At 42.4% G+C, this 26,343-nt stretch overlaps 2 protein-coding genes across 3 annotated transcripts; both read right to left on the reverse strand.

Moving 5' to 3' along the window:
- Window positions 1–495: 495 nt before the first annotated feature.
- On the reverse strand, window positions 496–4,095 carry LOC139378570 (ubl carboxyl-terminal hydrolase 18-like). 2 transcript variants are annotated; one of them, XM_071120858.1, is made up of 11 exons: window positions 3,980–4,095; window positions 3,672–3,811; window positions 3,102–3,198; window positions 2,840–2,970; window positions 2,651–2,730; window positions 2,392–2,526; window positions 2,129–2,224; window positions 1,870–2,034; window positions 1,566–1,694; window positions 1,425–1,468; window positions 496–1,308 (listed from the first exon to the last, which is right to left on the reverse strand). In XM_071120858.1, exons 2-11 carry the CDS (start codon window positions 3,739–3,741, stop codon window positions 1,236–1,238), a joined length of 1,020 nt encoding a protein of 339 aa, XP_070976959.1. In that variant the 5' UTR covers window positions 3,742–3,811; window positions 3,980–4,095; the 3' UTR covers window positions 496–1,235. The 2 variants fall into 2 exon arrangements, with proteins under 2 accessions (XP_070976959.1, XP_070976960.1); XM_071120859.1 differs by having other exon boundaries at window positions 3,672–3,774; window positions 3,980–4,081.
- A 7,911-nt stretch (window positions 4,096–12,006) lies between these two features.
- LOC139378580 (protein mono-ADP-ribosyltransferase PARP12-like) lies at window positions 12,007–25,742 on the reverse strand. The gene is made up of 12 exons (XM_071120869.1): window positions 25,181–25,742; window positions 19,166–19,301; window positions 18,649–18,919; window positions 17,125–17,175; window positions 16,902–17,028; window positions 16,542–16,707; window positions 16,302–16,422; window positions 15,987–16,083; window positions 14,534–14,618; window positions 14,239–14,369; window positions 13,305–13,456; window positions 12,007–13,163 (listed from the first exon to the last, which is right to left on the reverse strand). Exons 1-12 carry the CDS (start codon window positions 25,453–25,455, stop codon window positions 12,772–12,774), a joined length of 2,004 nt encoding a protein of 667 aa, XP_070976970.1. The 5' UTR covers window positions 25,456–25,742; the 3' UTR covers window positions 12,007–12,771.
- Between the last annotated feature and the right edge of the window lie 601 nt (window positions 25,743–26,343).

Below are 26,343 nucleotides of genomic sequence, written 5' to 3' on the forward strand. Positions count from 1 at the left end.
TTATGTAGGGTCGAGAGTAGACTCAAGCATCAACTCTAGAAATGCAACATCTAAAAGGAAGTGACATGCCACTAAAAGCACTGTACATCACCACTGTACATACTGAATGCATTACTCTGCTACTGTCCGTTGATTGTGGGTGGGAGATGCCCACGTAGGCTACTACCTGTGGCACTGTGCAGATGTCTTCCATTCTGTCAGCGCGAGGCAGGCTGCGAGCACACGGGCACCATTTCAACTGGTCCTCAGTGTCTTGGCTAAGGTAGTGGGAACAGTTTTTTATTAACTATGTGTGAGATTCCCCAGACAGACGGCCTTTACCAAGTTGTACATGTACTCTAAAGTATGTACTGTGAAGTATGTTGAGAAGGAATAGGTGGATTGGAGATATTCTATCTGCCTCTCATTCTCCTTCTCTGAGAGAAAGATGATCGGCAAAGGACCAATAGAAGAAAAATAATATAGAAGAACAGAAAATAACAGAATAGAGAAGACTACAGAAGAACATAACATTTCAATGCATGTCATTCCAAACCACATTTAAGTACGAGTATTGAGAGAGCCTGTGTGTGTTTTAGGTCTTGCAGAGCTCACTTCAGTAACTGTAAAAAGACGCAAAACATTTTCAGGTGTTGCCTGGGAAAATTACAGTTTATTTCTCTGTTGACGTTATTATATTGGTAGTGAAATTGAAACAGAACAGAGTACCGGTAACTACTGTCTTAACCAATTGTTCTGAAACAAGGTGAGTCACATATTTCCATGTCAGGCAAATATTATCACCAATGAGTCAATGGCCTTTTTCAGGTTTTCCCCCCAGAATACCTCAACTCAGCACACTCTTCAAACCACCCGTCTTATCGTGGTTTCAGAACGTGTGGTCTCTGAAGCTTACAAGATGACTGTACTAATGACAGGGTGAAGGGTCTTTGCCACCACCTATTGGCTAAACTCAGTAATGCCCTATGAATGTCCAACGTATCCAGCATAAACAAGACCTCTAAACATATACACACCACACCAAATATACTTAAACAAATCCATGTAATTGCACATAAACAATGACCCATTACCCATAAGTTTAAAGTGAAAATCATCAAGATAAATGACATCCCCAATGCTACATGAAGACAACAACCCCTCCACTAGGTAGTTCACCCTGCAGTGAGTGCACCTTGTGCTTGGTCCTTGATTCCTACGGTCTCCAGTCTCCACTCTTTATCCATTTAGCTCTGTTAGCCTGAGGACCACTCCTGTTGCTTTCCCTCTGGGGTTCGTCTGTAGAGCAGCATATATGCTGTGTCTTCTCTGTTAACAAAGGATAAGACACCTGTCAACTGATGCCCCCCCCCCAGAATTGATCATGTATATTACTGAGAGATGTCGCCATTCTAAAGAGAAGTAATTGTGTGTTAAAACCTTACCTTTGACTTCCTCCATAGGTGTTCTGTACTTTCTTCCAGCTAACCTGTGTTTGTGCAAATGTTAGGTTACTTTTAATGATACATATGCATAATACAAACTTGCTGAGTGGTGTAAACATTCTTCCACTCATTTTCTCTTACCTGCCGTACAGAACTATCATTAGCGTAGTACCAGCTTTGGTTCTTGTGACGAACGTATGCTGTGTAGTGTCCAAACATGGCAACGCCGGAGTGCACTATGACTGCACACAAGCTGTACTGGCTGTCATTCTGAAAGAACGAACACATACAATTTGATGTCTGTCAGTAAAGCTGTACTATTTCCCTCCAATTATGTTGTGAAAAAATGTAATTGTGTTTGTAGGTCCATGTGTAATTTGTTTATGAGCATTATGTAGTATATTAGCACACCTCAAACAAATATGGTAAACATATGCCTATCTACCTGTACATAACGTTCTGACAGTGCCTCTGCTGTCAAGATCTCAGAAATGTTCAGGGCTTCTGGGAAGGTGACTTTGTAGTGTAGTTTCCTGGTGTAACCATGGGAATTACGGAATCTCTTCAGGTGAAGACACAAGACAGGGGGCAGGGAGATGAGTTTGAAGCCCTACATAAGAAAGAACAAAATGGAGTAATTCAGTGAACAGGCAAATCACAACAGTCTCTACAATGGAACATCCTTTCAGTTATAAAGAGCTGACCTGTTGGGATGGCTTCTTCTCTCCACACCTTTCACAGTAGCACTTATCTCCATCCCTTAGCTCCTGACGCTTGAAGAAGAACCGTATGCAGTCCTCCTGGAAAACCACAGAATAGGAAAGACACAGAAACTCCATTTTAATTTTAAACAAACCACATCCTCCCTTTGACAGCTATCAAAAAGGGCAATGTAACATAACTAAAGTACATTGAATAGAATCCCAATATAAGACAAAACTCAAGCTAAGTTTTAGGGAACCCTCACCAGTGAGTCATGGCTCTCCCTTATGTGCATGGGGAGGCTGAGTAGAAAGCTGGCCCCAGTTTCAATGTATTTACATTCTAGACACTGAAGGTATGTCTCCATGGTAACCTTGTACAGAGACTGAATCTCCTGAGCCTGGGGATGGAGAACACAGACAGAGAAACTTCCTATCGTATCATCTCCAACATGCTTTTTGTTGAGTGTCCCTGTTGTTATTTTTTAGTTGATCTAATATTATGTCAATTTAAGTAGTACATACTAAGGCCTTGTCACTCATCTGTTGTTGGATAAGGTTTAGAATGGAGAGGAATACCTCATCTGCATCCTGCTGAACATAGACTGAGAAACACATTCTTGTTAAAGTTACAGACAGAAAAATTATATTCTTTATAATCCATAAATGTTGTTTCTTTTTCTCTCCATGTAATGTCACGTAGACTATTCATACAGTAGATGTCATTTCTGTCCAGGCAGTGCAGGAAGTCTCGATGAGGAGCAGGCTGGGATTGGTCACTCTGCATGGCTAGTAGCGCCTTCCTCAGATACAAAGGGACACTCTCCTTGTCAACTGGGTTCCACCTAAGAACATAGCATTCCCAGCACTCAATGCTTTCCCACAAGCAGCCTGATAACTACCAGTAAACTAACTAATGTCTTTGTTACATGTTGATTCTCAATAGCAAAGTATTGTAACCTGCCACCTGGCTTACCCTTCTAGCAGATCTACCAGTTCCCAGGTGGCAGAGAAGGACTGCAGCAGAGCGTTCACACAGCATGACAGGCCATAGTTCATCAGACCTCTTAGGCCTATGGGCATCAATATGATCAGTACAACATAGCTGCATGCCTCAATTCTATCCAGACAGTTAAGTAATAATAATAATGTCTCACAGGAGGTTGGTGGCACCTTAATTTGGGGTGGACCGGCTTATGGTAATGGCTGGAGCAGAATCAGTGGAATGGTATCAAATACAACAAACCTATGGTTTCCATGTGCTTGATGCCATTCCATTCACTCAGCAGCCTTCTGTGCTTGTGTCCATATTGATCAATGCAAAGTGTGTGGTGTAAATTGCAGTGATGCTACTGCTGATTATGGTCAGAATTTCTTGCTGACCATGTGATCTGAACAGGCAAAACTCAGGACCCTATAGCGCCTAAGTAGGGTTCAGTTATAGGGAAAAGTGTAAAACAGGTCCCGTGATCAGGGTAAAATAACCAGCCCATTGGCTTGTTTCAGAATCTACTTTCCATCATATGCATTCAATCCAAGCCCGTACCTTGTGCCCTACTCCCGATAGGTAGACTCCAACTACGGCCGCACATTGAGAACATTCTTCGTGACATCATGGCTATCGTTTTAGCTGATCTATTGCTGGACTACTGTTGTTGAGTTAAGACGTCCAAGGGGTCCACCTCCCTGTGAGTGAAATACAAATTAATAACTGGATCGTCATCATACATTCTTACATAGCGGAGTTTACTCAACTTTGAGAAACTCGTCTAACATTAGAGGTGCATTTTTTGTGAATCCAAAACACTGCATATAGCATAATATGTATTTATTTTCAGCAACTATTTCACTTACTTTGTCGATCTCATTGACGACCCACAGCCTTGGGGAAAAAAACATATGGAAAAGACGCGATTTGACGCGACTACCGCGGCATCACTTTCACTTTCTATTTCTGGCAAACTTTAGGTAAAAACGAAACTAACGAAACTGAGTCCATGATATCGCCATCTGCCGGCTTTTGGGCTAAGTGCCATTCATTTCTACCGATTTCTATCTTATCTTATTGTTGGGCTTTGTTGAGGTCGCCACATACAGTATTTTAAAACAGCATCGAGTGTCATTTGCCTGTAAAATTCCATGTCAGGACTATAAAGTAGTTGACAGCGACAGTTTACACAAAATGACCTTCTGTTATGTAAAAGGTTGTCCACATAGTTCTAGACAGCTGTGTACGCAACAATTTTAAATCAGCATGGAGGCAACCTTGCGCAGCAAGAGAAAATATGGGATTTATTATGGGACAAGATACATAACTATTGATGGGAACCTCCTTCAGAGCGGTACAGTATGAAACCCACATAGTTGGTTGGATGGCATTCCCTAGTGACAAACCTGATCAAACTGTAATTTCTTCCATGGAGAATGAGGATGAAGCTCCCAGGGGTTGATGTTTTCATGGCAGGGGCGTCATTTCCCAATCCTAAGGTTAGCCAGCTAACCATAGTCCTAAAGCTAGCTAACCGGGCAAACAACCTTCCCGCCCTGCTCTGAGCCCTCCGCATGTTCCTAAAGCCAGCCCTATAATACCGTTAAAATGGATTTGCCTTTTAATTGGGATTGGAATGATTTTAGTTGCCAATTTTAAATTGTTGAGCTAGGTAGGATATGGTTTAAAATAAAAAAGTGACCAGACCCGAATGGATATAATGACCAGTCCGATTTTTGGACCCGGTCACTTGTTTTTTTATTTTTTATTTTTACCAATGATGATAAACCCTAAATTGCTGATATTTGTATTGCCCAATGAGAGGTTTTGAAGCCACCGTCCGCCATATTGGTACTCCTCATCAGGAGCAGTCCTCATAGACGGGTTGGATGTTTAGCAACAAAATCGACTTGTGCGCAACTATGGGGCAAAACAGATGGGGTTATCTTAGATGGTCGACAACATGTTAACTCTATTATGTCTCCAAATGTTTAATGGAAACATAAATATATTTGCATAGTGAGCACTTGTTGTCTCTCAAATACATCGTTACAGTTGTTGATTGGCTTGCTAGTGAATTTTTGCCATAATAGCACTGACATAAAATCAGTCAAAAAAAAAATCTAAACAAGACATGGTATCAAGCACAAGATAAAACTAGCTGAAACGAGCCACCTACCATTCCCCACATGGCAACTTCTTGTCATTGTTAACAGCTATCTCACAGTTCAGAATCATAAAAAAAGCACAGCTTCCGGCCACATCAATGCTCGTGCATTATTTATGTGACGTTGTCAGCCAACCCATCATTACAATTACAATCACTTGGTTTAATTTCATTCTTGGTGCATAACTTTACACTTACATTCTGGTGTGTTCATAAGAATGAATAAAGTGCTACTTTAATGAGCAAAAATATACTTTTCAAAATGTTTACAAAATTGTGTTTAATGCAAAGAATACAGATGGATTATATTTAAAAAATGAAGGAAACCCCTAATTGTGCAAACATTCAACTAATGCACAGCAGCAGATACTGTAAATGTACTGTACTATAAATGTATAAAGCTTATAAAAAAAGCTTTTAAAAATGCCTTCCTAACCATCTTAAATAAACATGCCCCATTCAAGAAATTTAGAACCAGGTACAGATATAGCCCTTGGTTCTCCCCAGACCTGACTGCTCTTAACCAACACAAAAACATCCTACGGCGTTCTGCATTAGCATCGAACAGCCCCCGTGATATGCAGCTGTTCAGAAAAGTTCAAAAAAGTTCTGGGACACTGTAAAGTCCATGGAGAATAAGAACACCTCCTCCCAGCTGCCCACTGCACTGAAGATAGGAAACACTGTCACCACTGATAAATCCACCATAATTGAAAATTTCAATAAGCATTTTTCTACTGCTGGCCATGCTTTCCACCTGGCTACTCCTACCCCTGTCAACAGCACTGCACCCCCAACAGCAACTCGCCCAAGCCTTCCCCATTTCTCCTTCTCCCAAATCCATTCAGCTGATGTTCTGAAAGAGCTGCAAAATCTGGACCCCTACAAATCAGCCGGGCTAGACAATCTGGACCCTTTCTTTCTAAAATTATCTGCCGAAATTGTTGCCACCCCTATTACTAGCCTGTTCAACCTCTCTTTCGTGTCGTCTGAGATTCCCATAGATTGGAAAGCAGCTGCGGTCATCCCCCTCTTCAAAGGGGGGGAAACTCTTGACCCAAACTGCTACAGACCTATATCTATCCTACCATGCCTTTCTAAGGTCTTCGAAAGCCAAGTCAACAAACAGATTACCGACCATTTTGAATCTCACCATACCTTCTCTGCTATGCAATCTGGTTTCAGAGCTGGTCATGGGTGCACCTCAGCCACGCTCAAGGTCCTAAACGATATCTTAACCGCCATCGATAAGAAACATTACTGTGCAGCCGTATTCATTGATCTGGCCAAGGCTTTCGACTCTGTCAATCACCACATCCTCATCGGCAGACTCAACAGCCTTGGTTTCTCAAATGATTCCCTCGCCTGGTTCACCAACTACTTCTCTGATAGAGTTCAGTGTGTCAAATCGGAGGGTCTGTTGTCCGGACCTCTGGCAGTCTCTATGGGGGTGCCACAGGGTTCAATTCTTGGACCGACTCTCTTCTCTGTATACATCAATGAGGTCGCTCTTGCTGCTGGTGAGTCTCTGATCCACCTCTACGCAGACGACACCATTCTGTATACTTCCGGCCCTTCTTTGGACACTGTGTTAACAACCCTCCAGGCAAGCTTCAATGCCATACAACTCCTTCCGTGGCCTCCAATTGCTCTTAAATACAAGTAAAACTAAATGCATGCTCTTCAACCGATCGCTACCTGCACCTACCCGCCTGTCCAACATCACTACTCTGGACGGCTCTGACTTAGAATACGTGGACAACTACAAATACTTAGGTGTCTGGTTAGACTGTAAACTCTCCTTCCAGACCCATATCAAACATCTCCAATCCAAAGTTAAATCTAGAATTGGCTTCCTATTTCGCAACAAAGCATCCTTCACTCATGCTGCCAAACATACCCTTGTAAAACTGACCATCCTACCAATCCTCGACTTTGGCGATGTAATTTACAAAATAGCCTCCAATACCCTACTCAACAAATTGGATGCAGTCTATCACAGTGCAATCCGTTTTGTCACCAAAGCCCCATATACTACCCACCATTGCGACCTGTACGCTCTCGTTGGCTGGCCCTCGCTTCATACTCGTCGCCAAACCCACTGGCTCCATGTCATCTACAAGACCCTGCTAGGTAAAGTCCCCCCTTATCTCAGCTCGCTGGTCACCATAGCATCTCCCACCTGTAGCACACGCTCCAGCAGGTATATCTCTCTAGTCACCCCCAAAACCAATTCTTTCTTTGGCCGCCTCTCTTTCCAGTTCTCTGCTGCCAATGACTGGAACGAACTACAAAAATCTCTGAAACTGGAAACACTTATCTCCCTCACTAGCTTTAAGCACCAACTGTCAGAGCAGCTCACAGATTACTGCACCTGTACATAGCCCACCTATAATTTAGCCCTATCAACTACCTCTTTCCCAACTGTTTTTAATTAATTTATTTATTTTGCTCCTTTGCACCCCATTATTTTTATTTCTACTTTGCACATTCTTCCATTGCAAAACTACCATTCCAGTGTTTTACATGCTATATTGTATTTACCTTGCCACCAAGGCCTTTTTTGCCTTTACCTCCCTTCTCACCTCATTTGCTCACATTGTATATAGACTTGTTTATACTTTATTATTGACTGTATGTTTGTTTTACTCCATGTGTAACTCTGTGTTGTTGTATCTGTCGAACTGCTTTGCTTTATCTTGGCCAGGTCGCAATTGTAAATGAGAACTTGATCTCAACTTGCCTACCTGGTTAAATAAAGGTAAAATAAATTTTAAAAAAATAAAAATAATGTACACAACTACTTCATGTTGTGAGGTTCGCAATTTGCCATTATTTAATAAAGTGTGCAAAGCTATCATCAAGGCAAATGCTGGCTACTTTGAAAATACTCAAATATACATTATATTTTTTATTTTTTTTAACACTTTTTGGGTTACTACATGATCCCATGTGTTATTTCATAGTTTTGATGTCTTCACTATTATTCTACAATGTAGAAAATAGTAAACATAAATAAAATCCAATGGAATGAGTAGGTGTGTTCAAACTTTTGACTGGTACTGTATATTTTTATGTAGCTATCCCACTTCGCGGAGAGTAGTTACGGTATCAGTACCTACTAATTTGGTCACTGGATCTGATACCTTGTATTAGAAATAATACTGAAGCTTCTGACAATTGTGAGAGCAAAATTGCAAGATTATGTTATAATTCTGTAATTGCATCAACTGGTTGTTTTATGCAACATAATAGAGGGTTCTTATAACTCTACTGTGTCTGTGTGAACTGAAAGTGGACCTCTGGGGGATTTAAAACTGACAGGAGATTTATGATGTCTTTGGATGACACCGCATTCCAGAGTTAATGTTTCTGTACTGGGGTACCAGGGGGAGATGGCTCCAGTATGGAGCTGGGGGGCCAGACCCTGATCTCTACACAGTTTTTACAGCAGATACTGTCTGTGAATTACAAGTATCTTTCATACAAATCTTTACATTGTGACCCATTCCATACATCTGTTGTTTACCATGTATACTGAAGGAGGATGGACTTTGCTATAAAATGCTGTAACTGAAACAAGCTTGTTCAGTTCTTAGTGATCACCTCCAGGGGTGATTACCAACCAGCTCCATTACTGCACTAATTAAATAATAAAGTTTGATTGTTTTGAAGAAATCTAAGCCTCTCCTTTTGATTACAATAATTCTACCACACAATTTACTACTGGAGAATACGGGTGACCACATGTCTTATTCAAATATCATTGTTGTTGACAATTTATGTAACCAAAATTATTCACAGTTGTCTTCTCATTTCCATATAATCTGTCACGGTTCTGCGCCCCAATAGGGCATAAGCCAACATCTCTCCTTATCGCTACTGCTAATACACTCAAATCATGTTCAAACAACATTTGAATATCTTTTTCCTTTTCTAACCATGGATGAGGCTTTCCTCCAGAACTTATAGGCAACCTTTTACCACTATCTTCATACACTCTACTGCCTCAATGTCGCTGTGGCTGGGACTTTCGTCCCTCTTACAGATCTGAGGGGAATACCCCCACTAGGGACCTATCCTACATGGAACCTACCCTACACCATATAAACTCAGCAAACTCAAGTCCCTTTTTCAAGACCCTGTCTTTCAAAGTTAATTTGTAAAAATCCAAATAACTTCACAGATCTTCATTGTAAAGGGTTTAAACGCTGTTTCCCATGCTTGTTCAAAGAACCATAAACAATTAATGAACATGCACCTGTGGAACGGTCGTTAAGACACTAACAGCTTACAGACGATAGGCAATTAAGGTCACAATTATGAAAACTTAGGACACTAAAGAGGCCTTTCTACTGACTCTAAAAAACACCAAAAGAAAGATGCCCAGGTCCCTGCTCATCTGCGTGAACATGCCTTTGGCATGCTGCAAGGAGGCATGAGGACTGCAGATGTGGCCAGGGCAATAAATTGCAATGTCCGTACTGTGAGATGCCTAAGACAGCGCTACAGGGAGACGGATAGGGGGTGTCCGGGGGTGTCCTCGGAGTGGGCCACAGTGTCTCCTGACCCCTCCTGTCTCAGCCTCCAGTATTTATGCTGCAGTAGTTTAGGTGTCGGGGGGCTAGGGTCAGTTTGTTATATCTGGAGTACTTCTCTTGTCCTATTCAGTGTCCTGTGTGAATCTAAGTGTGCGTTCTCTAATTCTCTCCTTCTCTCTTTCTCTCTCTCGGAGGACCTGAGCCCTAGGACCATGCCCCAGGACTACCTGACATGATGACTCCTTGCTGTCCCCAGTCCACCTGGCTGTGCTGCTGCTCCAGTTTCAACTGTTCTGCCTTATTATTATTCGACCATGCTGGTCATTTATGAACATTTGAACATCTTGGCCATGTTCTGTTATAATCTCCACCCGGCACAGCCAGAAGAGGACTGGCCATCCCACATATGCTCTCTCTAATTCTCTCTTTCTTTCTCTCTCTCGGAGGACCTGAGCCCTAGGACCATGCCCCAGGAATACCTGACATGATGACTCCTTGCTGTCCCCAGTCCACCTGACTGTGCTGCTGCTCCAGTTTCAACTATTCTGCCTTATTATTATTCGACCATGCTGGTCATTTATGAACATTTGAACATCTTGACCATGTTTTGTTATAATCTCCACCCGGCACAGCCAGAAGAGGACTGGCCACCCCACATAGCCTGGTTCCTCTCTAGGTTTCTTCCTAGGTTTTGGCCTTTCTAGGGAGTTTTTCCTAGCCACCGTGCTTCTACACCTGCATTGCTTGCTGTTTGGGGTTTTAGGCTGGCTTTCTGTACAGCACTTTGAGATATCAGCTGATGTACGAAGGGCTATATAAAATAAAATAAATTTGATTTGATTTGATTTGATAGCTGATCGTCCTTGCAGTAACAACACCTGCACAAGATTGGTACATCCGAACATCACACCTGCGGGACAGGTACAGGAAAGCAACAACAACTGCCCGAGTTACACCAGGAACGCACAATACCTCCATTAGTGCTCAGACTCAGCAATAGGCTGAGAGAGGCTGGATTGAGGGCTTGTAGGCCTGTTGTAAAGGCAGGTCCTCACCAGACATCACCGGCAACTACGTCACCTATGGGCTCAAACCCACCTTTGCTGGACCAGACAGGACTGGCAAAAAGTGCTCTTCACTGACGAGTCGCGGTTTTGTCTCACCAGGGGTGATGGTCGGATTCACGTTTATCGTCGAAGGAATGAGCATTACATCGTGGCCTGTACTCTGGAGCGGGATTGATTTGGAGGTGGAGGGTCCGTCATGGTCTGGGGCGGTGTGTCACAGCATCATCGGACTGAGCTTGTCGTTATTACAGGCAATCTCAATGCTGTGCGTTACAGGGAAGACATCCTTCTCCCTCATGTGGTACCCTTCCTGCAGGCTCATCCTGACATGACCCTCCAGCATGACAATGCCACCAGCCATACTGCTCGTTCTGTGCGTGATTTCCTGCAAGACAGGAATGTCAGTGCTCTGCCATGGCCAGCGAAAAGCCAGGATCTCAATCCCATTGAGCACATCTGGGACCTGTTGATTCGGAGGGTGGGGGCTAGGGCCATTCCCCCCAGAAATGCCCGGGAACTTTCAGGTGCCTTGGTGGAAGAGTGGGGTAACATCTCACAGCAAGAACAGCCAAATCTGGTGGAGTCCATGAGGAGGAGATGCACTGCAGTACTTAATGCAGCTGGTGGCCACACCAGATACTGACTGTGACTTTTGATTTTGACCCCCCCCCCCCCCCTTTGTTCAGGGACACATTATTCCATGTCTGATAGTCACATGTCAGTGGAACTTGTTCAGTTTATATCTCAGTCGTTGAATCTTGTTATGTTCATACAAATATTTACACGTTAAGTTTGCTGAAAATAAACGCAGTTGACAGTTAGAGGACGTTTCTTTTCTTGCTGAGTTTACTTACAACCGGTCGTTACACAATGGGCCTACTGAATAAACTCAGGTTTTCTCGGTCCGTATCCAATAATTGTTCAGCCTACAATTCTCAACTGCCCAAGATTTCAGAATGAGTGGTAACAGGTGTAGGAACTGTGCCTACCATGTTTCTGGTACCGGCTACTGTTTCACTGATTCGGACTCTAGTTCAACTGTAAACAGTGGTGAACCCTGCTCGCAGCGCCAACTGTTAGCTTCTAAATAAACAGAGTAAAAACTCATGGACGAGTAGTAAAGCTCAAACCAAGTTTATTCACCCAATGGTTCAAACAGCTGAAAGACAAAGACATATTTACACTGGTATTTAAACCCTCCTCCTATGCCGAGTCACCTCCTTACACATCTGGACAGCCAATAGATCACCGTTGCTAGACAGGACTTCAGTGATTCCTGTTCTTTCTCACTTCATCTGACTTGATTTCGTCCCAAATTCCTCACTTCTCCCCAACTCACGGGTGTCTTGTTGACTTGTACCAGACTGTGGCCCTTCTCCTTTCCATAGGATACCTGATGTCTAACCATAACATGTTCTGACAGAATGTAAACGTTCTGCATTCCCTTCCCTCCCTCAGTGACATGAATAAGGATATTTCATATTTTCAAGTTTAGAAGTCAGAACCCATCAATGCAAAGAAAACAGACTGATTATATTCATGAAATGAATGAAACCCGTAATCGTTGAACTGATGCACATCAGCAGATACTGTGAAAGTACTGTACTGTAAAGGGATAAAGCTTAAAATGTACACAACTACTTCATGTTGTGAGGTTCGCAATTTGCCATTATATAAAGTCAATAGCACTACAAAAATATGTGCATTGTCGAAAATGGATAATTGCACATCTAGTAATCATAGTAAGGTGCATCCCAAGATTAGCTGTAATTTGTCAAACACATTTAACAGAGTGCTAAATCCATTTCTCTAATTCAAGAAAGCATAGGTTTTTGCCTCAGTTTAATATCAAAGGGTTCACAGTTCACACCTCACAGTCAGCCTCAACTAATGACACATGAGTTGTCAGATTTAGGTGCAGGGGTTGGTGCTGGTCTGTATTTTGGTGCTGGTCTAGGTGTTGGAGCAGGTACAGGAGCTGGACGGTAGTATTGCTGGTAGTCTTGCGACCATGCGTCGTCATCACCATAATGGATGAGGTACTCTGGGTACACCTGGTGCTTCTCAAACACCACAAAGATGGAGGGGTTGCTGACGTCATCCACACAGCTGTCGTAGAAGATGGTGTCCCCTCCGTCCTTCGAGGGGGGCCGGAGGTAGCGGGAGTGCCCTTCGGTGTAATCTCCCACCAACACACGACAGACAAACATGGACCTCATATTTGATTGGCCAGTGTAGCTGTTGGAGTATTTGGCATCCCTGGCAAAGTAACTCCCTGAAATTGGATGTTAGGACATGAAGGGGTAAGCAGTAATCATTAATCACAGGAAAATATATTATATCAATGATCTTTCATCTCGCTTTATGCTAATAATGAGAAAGAAATGTAATAGCACAAGCACATGACACAGCTCACCTTTCCCATAGGCTGTTCCGTTTAGTCCACAGATCCGCCAGTCAAAGTTGTTAAGGCAGATGGCATGGAGGTATTTGGAGTCTGTGCCATGGAAAAGCTGTTTCTCCGTCACATTCCTCCCTCTGTTGTTCTTCTTCATGAGATCCCTTTGCCTTGCAATCAGAATAATACAAAATAAATCCCTTTGCCTTGAAATCAGAATTACACAAATACATCTCTTTGCCTTGAAATCAGAATTACACAAATACATCTCTTTGCCTTGCAGTCAGTGTATGTCCTCTAGAAGCACTGTAGACAGTGTGCAGAATGTATTGGAAATTTAAAAAATGTATTTCTTTTGAGATGATATTTGTGACAGAAAGTTAATCGAGAGAGAGAATGCTTGTATAGTGTGCAATTATTGTGGGTGCAGTCAGGAGGTGAGCATCAAGCTGTAGCACATCCGGCCGCGATTGGGAGTTCCGTAGGTCGGCGCACAATTGGCCCAGCGTCGTCCGGGTTTGGCCACCATTGTAAATAAGAATTTGTTCTTAACTGACTTGCAGATAGATAGATAGATAGATAGATAGATAGATAGATAGATAGATAGATAGATAGATAGATAGATAGATAGATAGATAGATAGATAGATAGATAGATAGATAGATAGATAGATAGATAGATAGATAGATAGATAGATAGATAGATAGATAGATAGATAGATAGATAGATAGATAGATAGATAGATAGATAGATAGATAGATAGATAGATAGATAGATAGATAGATATATATATATATCTAGATCGATATATATCTAGATCGATATATATATATATATCTAGATCGATATATATATATATACACACAAATACATTTAAAAAAAATCTATTCTAGACCAATCAATAACTCAGGTGATTGTCAGTTGAAAGTGTATGTAGTCTTAGGGAACGTACCACTGAAAGACTTCCCAAAGGGCTTTGTTCTGAATCCTCTCAATTTGGCGGATGCTGAAGCCTCTCATGGTCTTCTGAAAAAACCCTTGAATCTCTTTAAACTCCACTGACAAGCACGGAAGGTCGACTCTCTAATAGGGACATGATGGGAGACAGCGAATCAGTCATAATACACCACTAGCCTACCACGTAGGGACAGATTGGAGCAGTTATTTGCCCAGGAACAAAACGAACAGCCATCTCCATTGGTCTAAATAGCAGGTTTCTTGCATCTGGTATGTACTGTATATAATACCTTGTATCCTGTTTCAGGAGTTTGTGCCTTGTCCCAGTGTCCTGGTAAAGCTCTGAAATTTGAGTGATTGATCGGAGCCCTTTTGCTGAAATGTAGAAGAACAATAAATATTTTCCTTGGTGCCCCGACTTCCTAGTTAATAACATTTACATGATTAGTTTAATCACGTAATAACAATTACAGAGAATTGATTTGATAAAATAACAGTCTTCACTTTAATGATGCCAAAGACACGACATCTGACACCATTTTAATCAGGAGAATCTCCTCTTTGTAATGATGTAAGGTTGGGCAGCGAGCTCTGCTGTCATCAAACGCTAGTCTTTAAAATGTCAGAAATCACACATTACTGTTGGAACGAGGCTGCCCCATTGTTTCTCTATGGGGAAATTGTACAAGGACATGTCTGTCTACTTCGCCAAATATCTCACAATGTGTATATTTAGATTTTTTTCACATCGGACATAATTTTTTTATCAGGAGAATCTCCTCTTTTTAATGATGCACCAAGTCTGGGCAGCGAGCTCTGCGGTCACCGATCGCTAGACCAGAAATAGTCCGAAGTTAACATTTTTCCCTACTTCCTTGTTACGCAGATGTAAGCACACTTGACATTGAGTTGTTATTTATCAGTTTTGTCCTAAGTACAGATTGTAGTTGTCAAATAAAAAGGGATACTTTCTTTGGTGCCATTTAGGGGAAATGGAATTCTAAGTATCACTTCAGTCAGAAGAGGCTTATCGAAGGTTCGTTTCAATTAATTTGCTATTTGCGCTGGTGTTCCAGCTCAGCCAATGTTCTTTGGCCATTTTTCAGCCTTGGGTGAATTTTTACTTATTTTATTGGCCAGCCTACCAGCGGAGCTAGCTGATAAATCGAGCTCTTGCCAAATCCAGTCAGGAGGACAGCGAAAACATATTCTCCCCCAAGAAAATCCTTCAATGCAGATATTTGCTGTTCTTTCTATTAAGCTATTCCCTCCAGTTCTTATATAACTGCTGCTATGGCAGCATCAACACCAACCTCCAGGCGCTTCTCGTTGTCATCATCAAATAAACCACCCCCACAGATTATCAGAGGACGCTGATTGGTCTGGCCATACGGTGGAGGGAGAGGGATGTGCTCAAATGGTCTTAATCTGGTTGTTGACAGACTGTATCCGTGTGGCGAAACAGAATGTAAGCTTGCGTGATCAGGATGGTTCGTACGAGGCTATAGTGCTACGGCAAAAATGCACCCAGTGGGGGCCATGGACCGAGATTGGGAAACCCTGGTCCAGCAAAGTAAACATACAAAAAACATGATTTACAGTCAGCTACTCCTCTTCTATAGACTACTTTCAAGGCAAGAGAACACACGAGGAGCCTAGTGGTGAAGTGAGTGAACAATCCCCAGGAGAGTCATTTCAAGAGCAAATTGATCCATACAAAAAACATTTACAGCTTTATCTTACCTGGTTTTGATAGTTTGTGCATCAGCTGAAGAGACAAACACAGGCCGTCTTCTCACAACCTTCTTGGTGCTGTACTGCTTGTTTGTTTGAATCATGTCTGAAAAGAAGCAGAGCTGTTGTAACAACAGACAGTTCACTTCACATTCAGATGTCATTATCTTGCCATAGTGACTCCATCCAGAACTATCTCAATTTGTCACATACAGTAGTAGCTGTAAGAATCACTGCATATCTGTTCGTAATATACTATGTATGGTGTATATGGTTTTAAGGCTGCAGTTGGTTTATCTTGGATATCACGTGACTTGTGCTCACCTGGGAAACTGAGTTCATAGGTCTGTGACCCCGCGGTGAACTCCATCACAGCCTTGTTGTCTTCCTGGAACCTCTTCTCCAGGTCTTCACTGGTGATGGTGGCTGCCCTGTGTCCACTGATCTGTAGGGCAAGACAGAAAACATGGGGGTTATGCATTGTTAGCATAATTGTGATTTAAAGAGGGACTGAACTCTGTCCTATTCAACCATCACTATTCAACACTGCTCGTCGTCACTCACTGCTGATGCGTACTGGATCCAGTTTCCACACTCGTCCTCCCAGAACCAGGCCCACTCTGTGGTGAGGATGAATATAGGCTGTAGCACAGAGGAGATGGTGGAGAGACGCCGGGCTTTGTTCAGGCCGCAGGTCATCGTATCGAAACACACAGGCTGGACTCCACGACTAGACAAGAGACAATAAAAGACAGCGAACAATCAGCAGTCACAATAGGAGAAGCTGTATATCACACTAACTAGAAGCGTATATGGCATTAACATCTCATCGTATTAGCAACTAGCAACATTTGCCCCCCATGGACCAAGTGCCCTACGTGTTACTGTCCATTCAAGTGAATTCTTCTTAAAGGTAGAGCCCACCTGTATGTCTTTGCTGGGTCGCAATAGTCCTTCTCAATCATCTCGTTGTCTTGTAGAGCTGTCCAGTTTAGTCCCTCCCTCACCTCCCATTGGTAGGGCATGGTACAGTGGGCTTTAAAGCACTTATCTGAAATATGAGTAAAGTTAGGTGTTGAAGTCTTATGTTTATTAAGCTGTACGCATTGATTATTCTTAAAATTATGCTTTGAAAATGCTGTCTTACCACCGTGTATGCATCTGCCCTTGATGAAGTACATGCATATTTCAGATTTATCTGAAAAAGAGAACTGGACATTTAATTTACCATGCCAATAGAATCAACATCTATACATTTTGATAGCTTGTGACTGGGAATGTTCACCATTCATCGGCTCTTAATACCAGTTACTAACCATGTAAATACAATGTAACTGAGCACATGAAATAGTTTATGCTAAATTCTAGGTTATTTTAAACAAGAAATCCACCTACGTATTGATTCTTGTCATCAATTATGGACTATGACTGCATGACCACCATGCTATGTGCAGTAGCCTAGTGCTTAGAGCGTTGGGCCAGTAACCGAAAGTTTGCCGCATCAAATCCCTGAGCTGACAAGGTACAAATCTGTCGTTCTGCCCCTGAGCAAGGCAGTTAACCCCCATTTCAGTTGAATGCATTCAGTTGTACAACTGACTAGGTGTCCCCCTTTCCTCTTTGAATGCATTCAGTTGTACAACTGACTAGGCGTCCCCCTTTCCTCTTGCCATTACCATGACGAGGTCTGTTGGACCGCTGGCTTATGTTAACGGTGGCAATAGCAGCATCATGCTCACTCTCTTGGAGTGCCCTGAATCTGGCAAGCATAGGAGTGGGGAATAGGGGTGCTGGAGTTGCTGCAGCACCCTCCAAAAATATATAATTAGCGTACTCCTGTCTGTATAGACAGGTATAAAAGCATTCCAAATAATACACCAAAGAGACGCAATTTGGGCAGCAAGCGCGCCAAATATCCAACTGCTTGTTGCGTTGTGGCCATAGAAATAGAATCAATGGAAGGGTCTTGGAACCTCTAACTCTGGCAATTTGTCTGGTAAACTCATGAGTACATTCAAGATGGCTGCCAGTCCTGACGACAATGGACACAACCGTTTTATGGGTTCTATTTCTATCACTGCGGTTGTCAGCGAAGAGCAGCTATAGGCCTTTTGTAAATGTCTAAATACAATCGCGGGAAAAATGTAGTTTAAAAAGAAAATGCCTCTTGCTGAAAAAAGAAGACTAATCTGTCTGCAGATGCTACCAAATGTTTTCTCATCAACTCCCAATATTAAGCGAACAGCACATTTTTTTTTATTGGCACAAGCGAATCGGCCATCACCGGTGAGTAGCCTACGTATATTCATGCTATCTTTATCAATGGGTAAGCCAGTGCCACTGGATATTTTATTTAGCAGCCTATACTCTAGCCCAGGTTCTCTTAAACCATGAGTTGGGCCCCAAAGTGGGCCCTGGTCATGTGAGAAGTGGGTTGCTGTTATGAGAATGCATCTATAATCACACACTATTTCTTCTAACACCTACAAGATATTAGGAAGTAGCATTAGGTTCCACTAAATGCTATGTTCTCATAAATTATACAAACTCACTTTATTTAATGACTATTTAATGACTTATGACATGCTAATAACAGTGTAGCCCTTATCGTGACTACTCGGTGGGCCTCTGTTAGACTTGTTACTTGTGTTAGCGGTTGCATTAGCTTTACCTCTTTGATGTTGCCCCTTGCCTTGCTTGGCATGGTCTTGCTTTTGCAACCACTCCATGTTCATGTACACAGACTTCAGGGAGGCAATGAGCTCGTTGGGCACCCCTCTGTCCTGCAGGATTTTTAATGGGTGGGGTTCGTAGAAATCATGACACCTGGAACAGTTGCAGCTACCCCTGAGATACATCTCACAGATGTGGAGCCTCTTGCATGTTTCGCCATCCTGGCATTTGCCATACTCTCCAACACCATTGTTGTAGTTGTGGCACACCTAGCAGAAGGAAAATGTTTGCATGAGAAAAAAATACACACAAACACACATGCATCCACTCACACACATACACATGCATGTAGGAGTACACACACACAATATTCTGGGATTTTCCATTTATATTTATGCACACTACAGCACAAGATTGGAGGAACATGAACTTAATTTAGATCATGATCACTAAACACAAGGCCTTAACCAGACAGAGTATACTTTAGCAAAGGGGCCTACTGCAGTGTTACGTACTTGTGGTAAGAAGAAGCCATCATTCTGAAGCAGCAGGGTGCACAGCTCTGATCTGTTCAGTTTCTCCAGTCCGTGTTCTTTCAGGACTCTGCTGTTGTCCCCCGAAGTCAGGTCATGGTTGAAGCGACATCCTCCTCTGTTGTCAAAAGGAAACATTTTCTTGATACACCCTTCCATCACACTGGGCACAAACTGGTTGAATCAACGTTATTTGTCAATGTATTGTAACGTGAAATCTACGTGGAAAATACACTGAGTGTACAAAACATTAGGAACACCTTCCAAATATTGAGTTGCACCCCCTTTTGCCCTCAGAACAGACTCAATTCGTCAGGGCATGGACTCTACAAGGTGTCGACAGCGTTCCACAGGGATGCTGGCCAACATTGACTCCAATGCTTCCCACAGTTGTGTCAAGTTGGCTGGATGTCCTTTGTGTGGTGGACCATTCTTTTTTCTTTATTTTTACCCCCTTTTTCTCATGATATCCAAATTACGATCCAATTCCAATCTTGTCTCATCGCTGCAACTCCCCAACGGGCTCGGGAGAGGCGAAAGTCGAGTCATGTGTCCTCCGCAACATGACCCGCCAAACCGCGTTCCTTAACACGTTAGCGTTCCTTCCGCTTAACCCGGAAGACAGCCGCACCAATGTGTAGGAGGAAACACCGTTCAACTGACGACCGAAGTCAGTCTGCAGGCAGCTGGCCCGCCTGTCACATCTGCTCCAGCAATGCCCTCTACTGCTCATCCTGTGTCTCCTTGACCTGCCGCCACTCCCCCAGTACTCTCTCCATCTCCATTGCTCTGTGTGTGTGTGTGTGCGATTGTGTGGGCGGAGACAGGTGTGCTGGAGTCAGAGCAGATCTCCACCAGCTGCAACCTGTTCCAGAATCAAGACCTCTATAAATACTCAGCCCTGCCACTTCCACGCTGCCAGATCGTAATCTCTGATCAGTCAGTCTACGTTTCTAGCCGTTTGTTACTATTCAGATCCTGTTATCCTGTTGTGCCTGTTTTCCTTGCCTGTCGCTGTTTTCCTTTCCGCTACAGTCCTGCCCGCTCTGACTCTGGTCCCTGTATCCAGTCCCACGTCTTGTCATCCTTCTACTCGGTCCTGGATTCCCCACTCTACTACTCCCTTGGATTCCCCTCCGGACCTGCTTACCCTGTCTCAACTCTTCGCGCTCCAGCCTCAGCCTCCGCACCTGGTTTCCAGCAACCCGCCCGAGCTTCCCCTAACCTCCACTCCATCTCCCCCCTGTGTTTCAATAAATACCTTGGTTAATTCATCCCAGTCTCCTCGTCTGAGTCTGCTCTTGTGTTCCCCTGTTCCACTCCACATAACACCGCCACAGAGTCGCTAGAGCACCTGGCCAAACCCTCCCATAACCAGGACAACGCTGTGCACCGACCTATGGGATACCGGTCACAACCGGTTGTGACACAGTCTGGGATCGCCCCGAGTCTGTAGTGACACCTTATAGACCGCTGCGGCACTCGGGAGGCGGTGGACCATTCTTGATACACACGGGAAACTGTTGAGCATAAAAAACCCAGCAGCGTTGCAGTTCTTGACACATTCAAACCGGTGCACCTGGCACCTACTACCATGCCCCGTTCAAAGGCACTTAAATGTTTTGTGTCAAGCCCATTCACCCTCTGAATGTCACACATACACAATCCATGTCTCGAGGCTTAAAAATACTTCTTTAACCTGTCTCCTCCCCTTCATCTACACTGATTGAAGTGGGTTTGACAAGTCAATAAGGGAACATAGTTTTCACCTGGATTCACCTTGTCAGTCTATGTCATGGAAAAAGCAGGTGACCCTAATGTTTTGTACACTCAGTGTACATGTTACAATATTGTGTCTATATGTAGGTGAAGGAGTCAAGCGCAGGAGAGCAGAGATGTCCGAGTAGCGTTTTTTAATAGGCAAGTCCACAAAAACATATAGGTCAGGTACAATACCAAAATAAACGCTCTCGACAAAAGAGAAACCAGTTACTCACGGAAGGAGGAAAAAACAACGCTCCTAGAACTTATACACACTCGGTATATTATGTGAAAATAAACAGGCACAACCTAAACAAGCAACATAACATGAATAATCCCGCACAAACCTAAGCATGCAACAGCGGTAATTATACACAGAAATTAAAGCAAATGAAACCAGGTGTGAAAGAACCAAAGACAAAACTAACAGAAAAAGAAAAAGGATTGCTGATGGCTAGTAGGCCGGTGACGCCGATCGCCGAGCACCGCCCGAACAGGGAGAGGAACTACCTTCGGTGGAAGTCGTGACAGTACATTTGATTTGAAAAGTTTTTGAGGGTGAAATTTCCACATAGACAAAGCTTGTATAAAATATGTTGAATTTGTACCTTTGAAATCATGTCAGATCTTCAACGTTATATCCAATATCAGATTTTAAAAAACAGACTGGGCAGCATCTCCTACTGGATTATTGATTTACAGCTCCCCTTTGGTCTCCCAAACAGGATTTTAACCAAGCCCAGCCCTGATATTTGTCACTGACTACAACCAATGTGCTATTGTGAGAATTATTATTAAGAGAATTAATAACCAAATAGATTTACTGTTGCTATCGAAGTCATTCCAAAGTGCGGTTGCAGCAGCTCTTCGCAAGCCCAGCGCTGTTTATGACTTCAAGCCTATCAGCCTAATGGCTGGTGTAACCAATGTGAAATGCCTAGCTATTTAGCTGGGTGTGTGCTAATACTGTTTCAAACGTCACTCGCTTTTAGATTTGGAGTAGTTATTCCCCTTGTGCTGCAAGGGCCGCGGCTTTTGTGGAGCGATAGGTAACGATGCTTCGAGTGTGGCTGATATCTATGTGTTCCTGGTTCGAGCCCAGGTAGGGGCGAGGGGGACGGAAGCTATACTGTTACACTGGCAATACTATAGTGCCTATAAGAACATCCAATAGTCAAAGGTATATGAAATACAAATGGTATAGAGAGAAATAGTCCTTTAAATACTATATTAACTACAACCTAAAACCTCTTACCTTGGAATATTGAAGTCTCATGTTAAAAGGAACCACCAACTTTCATTTGTTCTCAAGTTCTGAGCAAGGAACTTAAACGTTAGCTTTTTTACATGGCACATATTTTACATGCCAAATATTACTTTCTTCTCCAATACTTTGTTTTTGCATTATTTAAACCAAATTGAACATGTTTCATTGTTTATTTGAGGCTAAATTGATTTTATTGATGTTTTATATTAAGTTAAAATAAGTGTTAATTCAGTATTGTTGTAATTGTCATTATTACAAATAAAAAATCAAATAAAAATTGGCCGATTAATTGGTATCGGCTTTTTTGGTCCTCCAATAATCGGTATTGGTATCGGTATCGGCGTTGAAAAATCATAGTCGGTCGACCTCTAGCTAAAAGAGCAAGGATTTCCTTGTTACTAATGCCAATTCTAAAGTATAGTTTTAACAGTCATGTACTTATTGCGCACAGCAACAGGCAGCCAACAGGCAGCCAATTAATAACCAAAACCCCTACTTTAATCTTGAAATACAACTGTGAGTTTATTCTCGAACTATAGACACTTTGTTCTCAAAATATTGCCACTTTATTCATGAAATGTATGTTTTCAAAGTACTATCCGTGCAAATCAAAGTGCCACCACCCATCACCATTTTTTTTTCTCTTCACTTGGCCCTAAAACTAGGCTACAGATTAGATTTTTTGCCTGGGTTAGGCCCAACATGTTATCTAATTGCAAATACCTAATAGAGCCCCACAGTGGAGGTGTCATTATACCCCCCCAAAAAACTAGCAGTCAAACAGGGAAATGGTTCTTTCAACATTCATTTTTCCCATATGGAGTTTTAGAAACACTTAAAATAAGGGCTGTGTTTTGTGTCGGCTCACCCTGGGGTGACATTTTGATAACCATGTAAATCTCTCTCAGAGAAGGTGACTTTTATCAATATATTTGGCCCTATTTACTCTCATATTCGAAAATGCTAATTAGCATCAAAGTAGACATCATGCAGGACTACAAATCCCAGCAAACTCCTGCACATCATCTCGAGCTGACGCCTTTGCGAACAGGTATTGTGTCAATTTAAAACGTACACAAGACAGTTCACAGAATTGTCAATTTAAAAGAAATGTAGCCAATGTATTCATTAGTAAATTTAGCTAACATTAGATAGTTAATCCAGAGATTCTTACCTTTGCCTCGATTAGGCAGTCTCGTCCAGATCATCATGGCATTTGTAGTTCCTTATGATAGCCAAGTTAGCAGCTAATTAGCATTTCATTTGGGGGGGGGGGGGGGGGGGGGGGGGGGGGGGGGGGGGGGGGGGGGGGGGGGGGGGGAGGGGTAAATACAGGGGAATATATTGATAAAAGTCACCTTGTCCTAGAGAGATTTACATGGTTATCAAAATGTCACACCAGGGTAAGCCTACACAGAACACAGCCCTTATGTTAAATGTTTCTAAAATCCCCTATAGGAAAAATGTATGGTGGAAATTTCACTGTGACCTGCTGCTGACTATCAGTCAGTGAGCAGGTTGTTACTGAGTGAGTGGTGGGAAGAGGTGCTTGTGTGTGTTGAGAGCACTAGTTGAAAGAGCACTGCAGCAGGCAGCTGAGTCATGGTGACAGAGCAGCACACGCACACGTTGTGACAACTTTTTACCAGTTGTAGTAGGTAGGTTATTTAGATTAGTCATTATGGAGACGCCTATTTCCATTTTTTTTTCCATAAAACATATTCATGTGCAAGAAGTGAAATGACGGAGACAAAGCATTGGAAAACGACTTTAGGCACACTAGAGTGCTTTAGATAGTTGGTTTAACGTAAACTGAATTCTAATGTTTACTTTTCTTAGGGAAAACCAAATCAAGCAAAGAGTTTTACGCATGCGCAGTTCTTGGGTCTCGAGTGCTGTGCAAGTGGAAATTTGAAATGGAAGTTATGGAATTCCCTTACGTGCTTCTGTTGTAGGACAACGTGACATTAAATGTGGAGAATGATAGATAGATTTGTATATGTTGGCCATCAAGTAGGCTATTCATTTCTATGCCATTGTAGGCTACTCTAACCTACCATTTGATACAATAAATACATTGAAATTATGATATCACTTGAGTCATTGCAAATCAATTTGTGCCACTTGTGTTGCCTACCTGGAGCTGAAAAACATATTTAAGAAATATCCTATAACTTCAGTTTGTTGTTGTAGCCTTGTGTTATTATGCAATTATTAATGGCAATGTTAAGTTAATTCAATTGGAAGTTATCAATTGTGATCATGGTCACAGCTCAATGTCAGTTTCATTGTGGACTTTCCCAGATATTAGATGTAGGTGGCCTATCAGGGGCTATGGGCTACCTGCATCTAGTTCAGCAAACCATGGCAAAGTTGAATTGCAATTATAAACCCTGATTTTAGAAAAAGGAGTTTATTGGATAAATGTGGCAACTCCTCTCTTGCTGTAAAAAAAACTAATGGGGGGCTAGATCTCAGGCCGTGTGGGTTGGTTTTGAGGGGTCATTTGTTAAAAATATTAGCTACACCTGGCAACCCTGGTGGTTCTCTATATACACCAATAACGCCATAAAGCAGGGTTCCCAACTGGCAGCAACGGTTGTTGTTTATTGGCTCCCCAAAGTTTTCTGAGCAAAAAAAACTAATATATGTATTTTTTAATGATTTGTTTATTTTTTACATAAAAGACTAATAACACCAGCAGATCAGCTCCAATTGATTTTAATTTCAGAAATCTATTCCCAAGTATTCCCACGCATAATAGGAGAGACACTTGATCGTCTACAAATGTGTGGGATACTTGCGGTCAATTTGCAATAAAAATATTGGTAATTATGATCCCTGCCATAAAGCAAAGGGAAAGGCTATGTGCCAAAAGTTCCCCAGAGCGGGCCTTGTGGTTAAAATAACGTCACCAACAAACGATTATAACAACTGTAACACAATTGCGAAGAATTGAAGTTCCATACCTTCTCCGACTGAACGGGCAATCTCCAAGCAGGAATCGTTTACAAAAATGTAAATTTCGGCATCCCTGGCAATCGCTGGATCTGCACAGTCGAACTCCAGTCCTGGCTAACACCCTTTGCTCTCCGTCAAAAACAACAAAACCAAATTTAGCTTGATTCGTAATTACATCCCGCACCGAGACGGGCAAGTCACTGTAAAAATTCGCACATAATTCATCGACGTTCATTGATCCATGGTTAGCACAAATAAGTTTAGTTATGGTCGATTCCGTCATTTCTTCAACCGGTTAAACAACGTTATATTCTTTCCAGTTGGTTCAGGAACACTAACAAGATGTGTTTAGAAGGGAGCTGGTGAGTGAATCGAAACTGAAACTTAGCATAACCTTTATGATCTTTCCTTCTTCTGCAAATGCAATAAAGCCTTCATATTGCACAAAATAATTAGCAAGATCTTGACACTAGCCAATGTGTTATGTACTATTTATATAAATAGGCCTGGAATCTTTATCATTGGAACGTAAATATGGAGGTCTACTATCGCCTGTCTACTGTAAAGAATACCAACTATGCCCAGCAGATGTCAGATGCATCCCATTCAAACTCTAGGCCTAGGGGAAATTCATGTCAGTCAAATCACTTTGAGTGATCAGAATTTTTTAACATGCCATTATCAATATATTGCCATGAATTTGTTGTAATGTCCATCCTTTACATGTCAGTTAAGAACTTCGCCTACTGGGGAACAGTGCCTTGTTCAGGGGCAGAATAGCAGATTTTTACCTTGTCAGCTCATGGATTTGATCCAGCAACCTTTTGGTTACTGGCCCAATGCTCTAACCACTAGGTCACAACACTAGGCCTGTGCAACAAGTGGGCTGGACTCAATGCTGGAAATTCACGTCATTTTGCCGTTTACACATCAAAGTCAATGAGCAGCACCACAGAGATGTCCACATTTTAATCCAGTCTTTCAGGAAGATAATTAAATCAGTCCCCGATTAGAGAGGAACAATGAAAAAATGCAGTGGAACTGGCTTCGAGGTCCCGAGTTTAGTTTGAGGGGCCTATGTGGCCCCTGGGCCACTAATTTACATTTTTATTGGGCCCACTTTTGATGGCAATGAATGGACATTCCAAACTCATTCCACGGAGGGCCGAGT

This window comes from Oncorhynchus clarkii, chromosome 21 (assembly GCF_045791955.1).
Source record: "Oncorhynchus clarkii lewisi isolate Uvic-CL-2024 chromosome 21, UVic_Ocla_1.0, whole genome shotgun sequence".
In the NCBI taxonomy this organism is placed as follows: domain Eukaryota; kingdom Metazoa; phylum Chordata; class Actinopteri; order Salmoniformes; family Salmonidae; genus Oncorhynchus; species Oncorhynchus clarkii.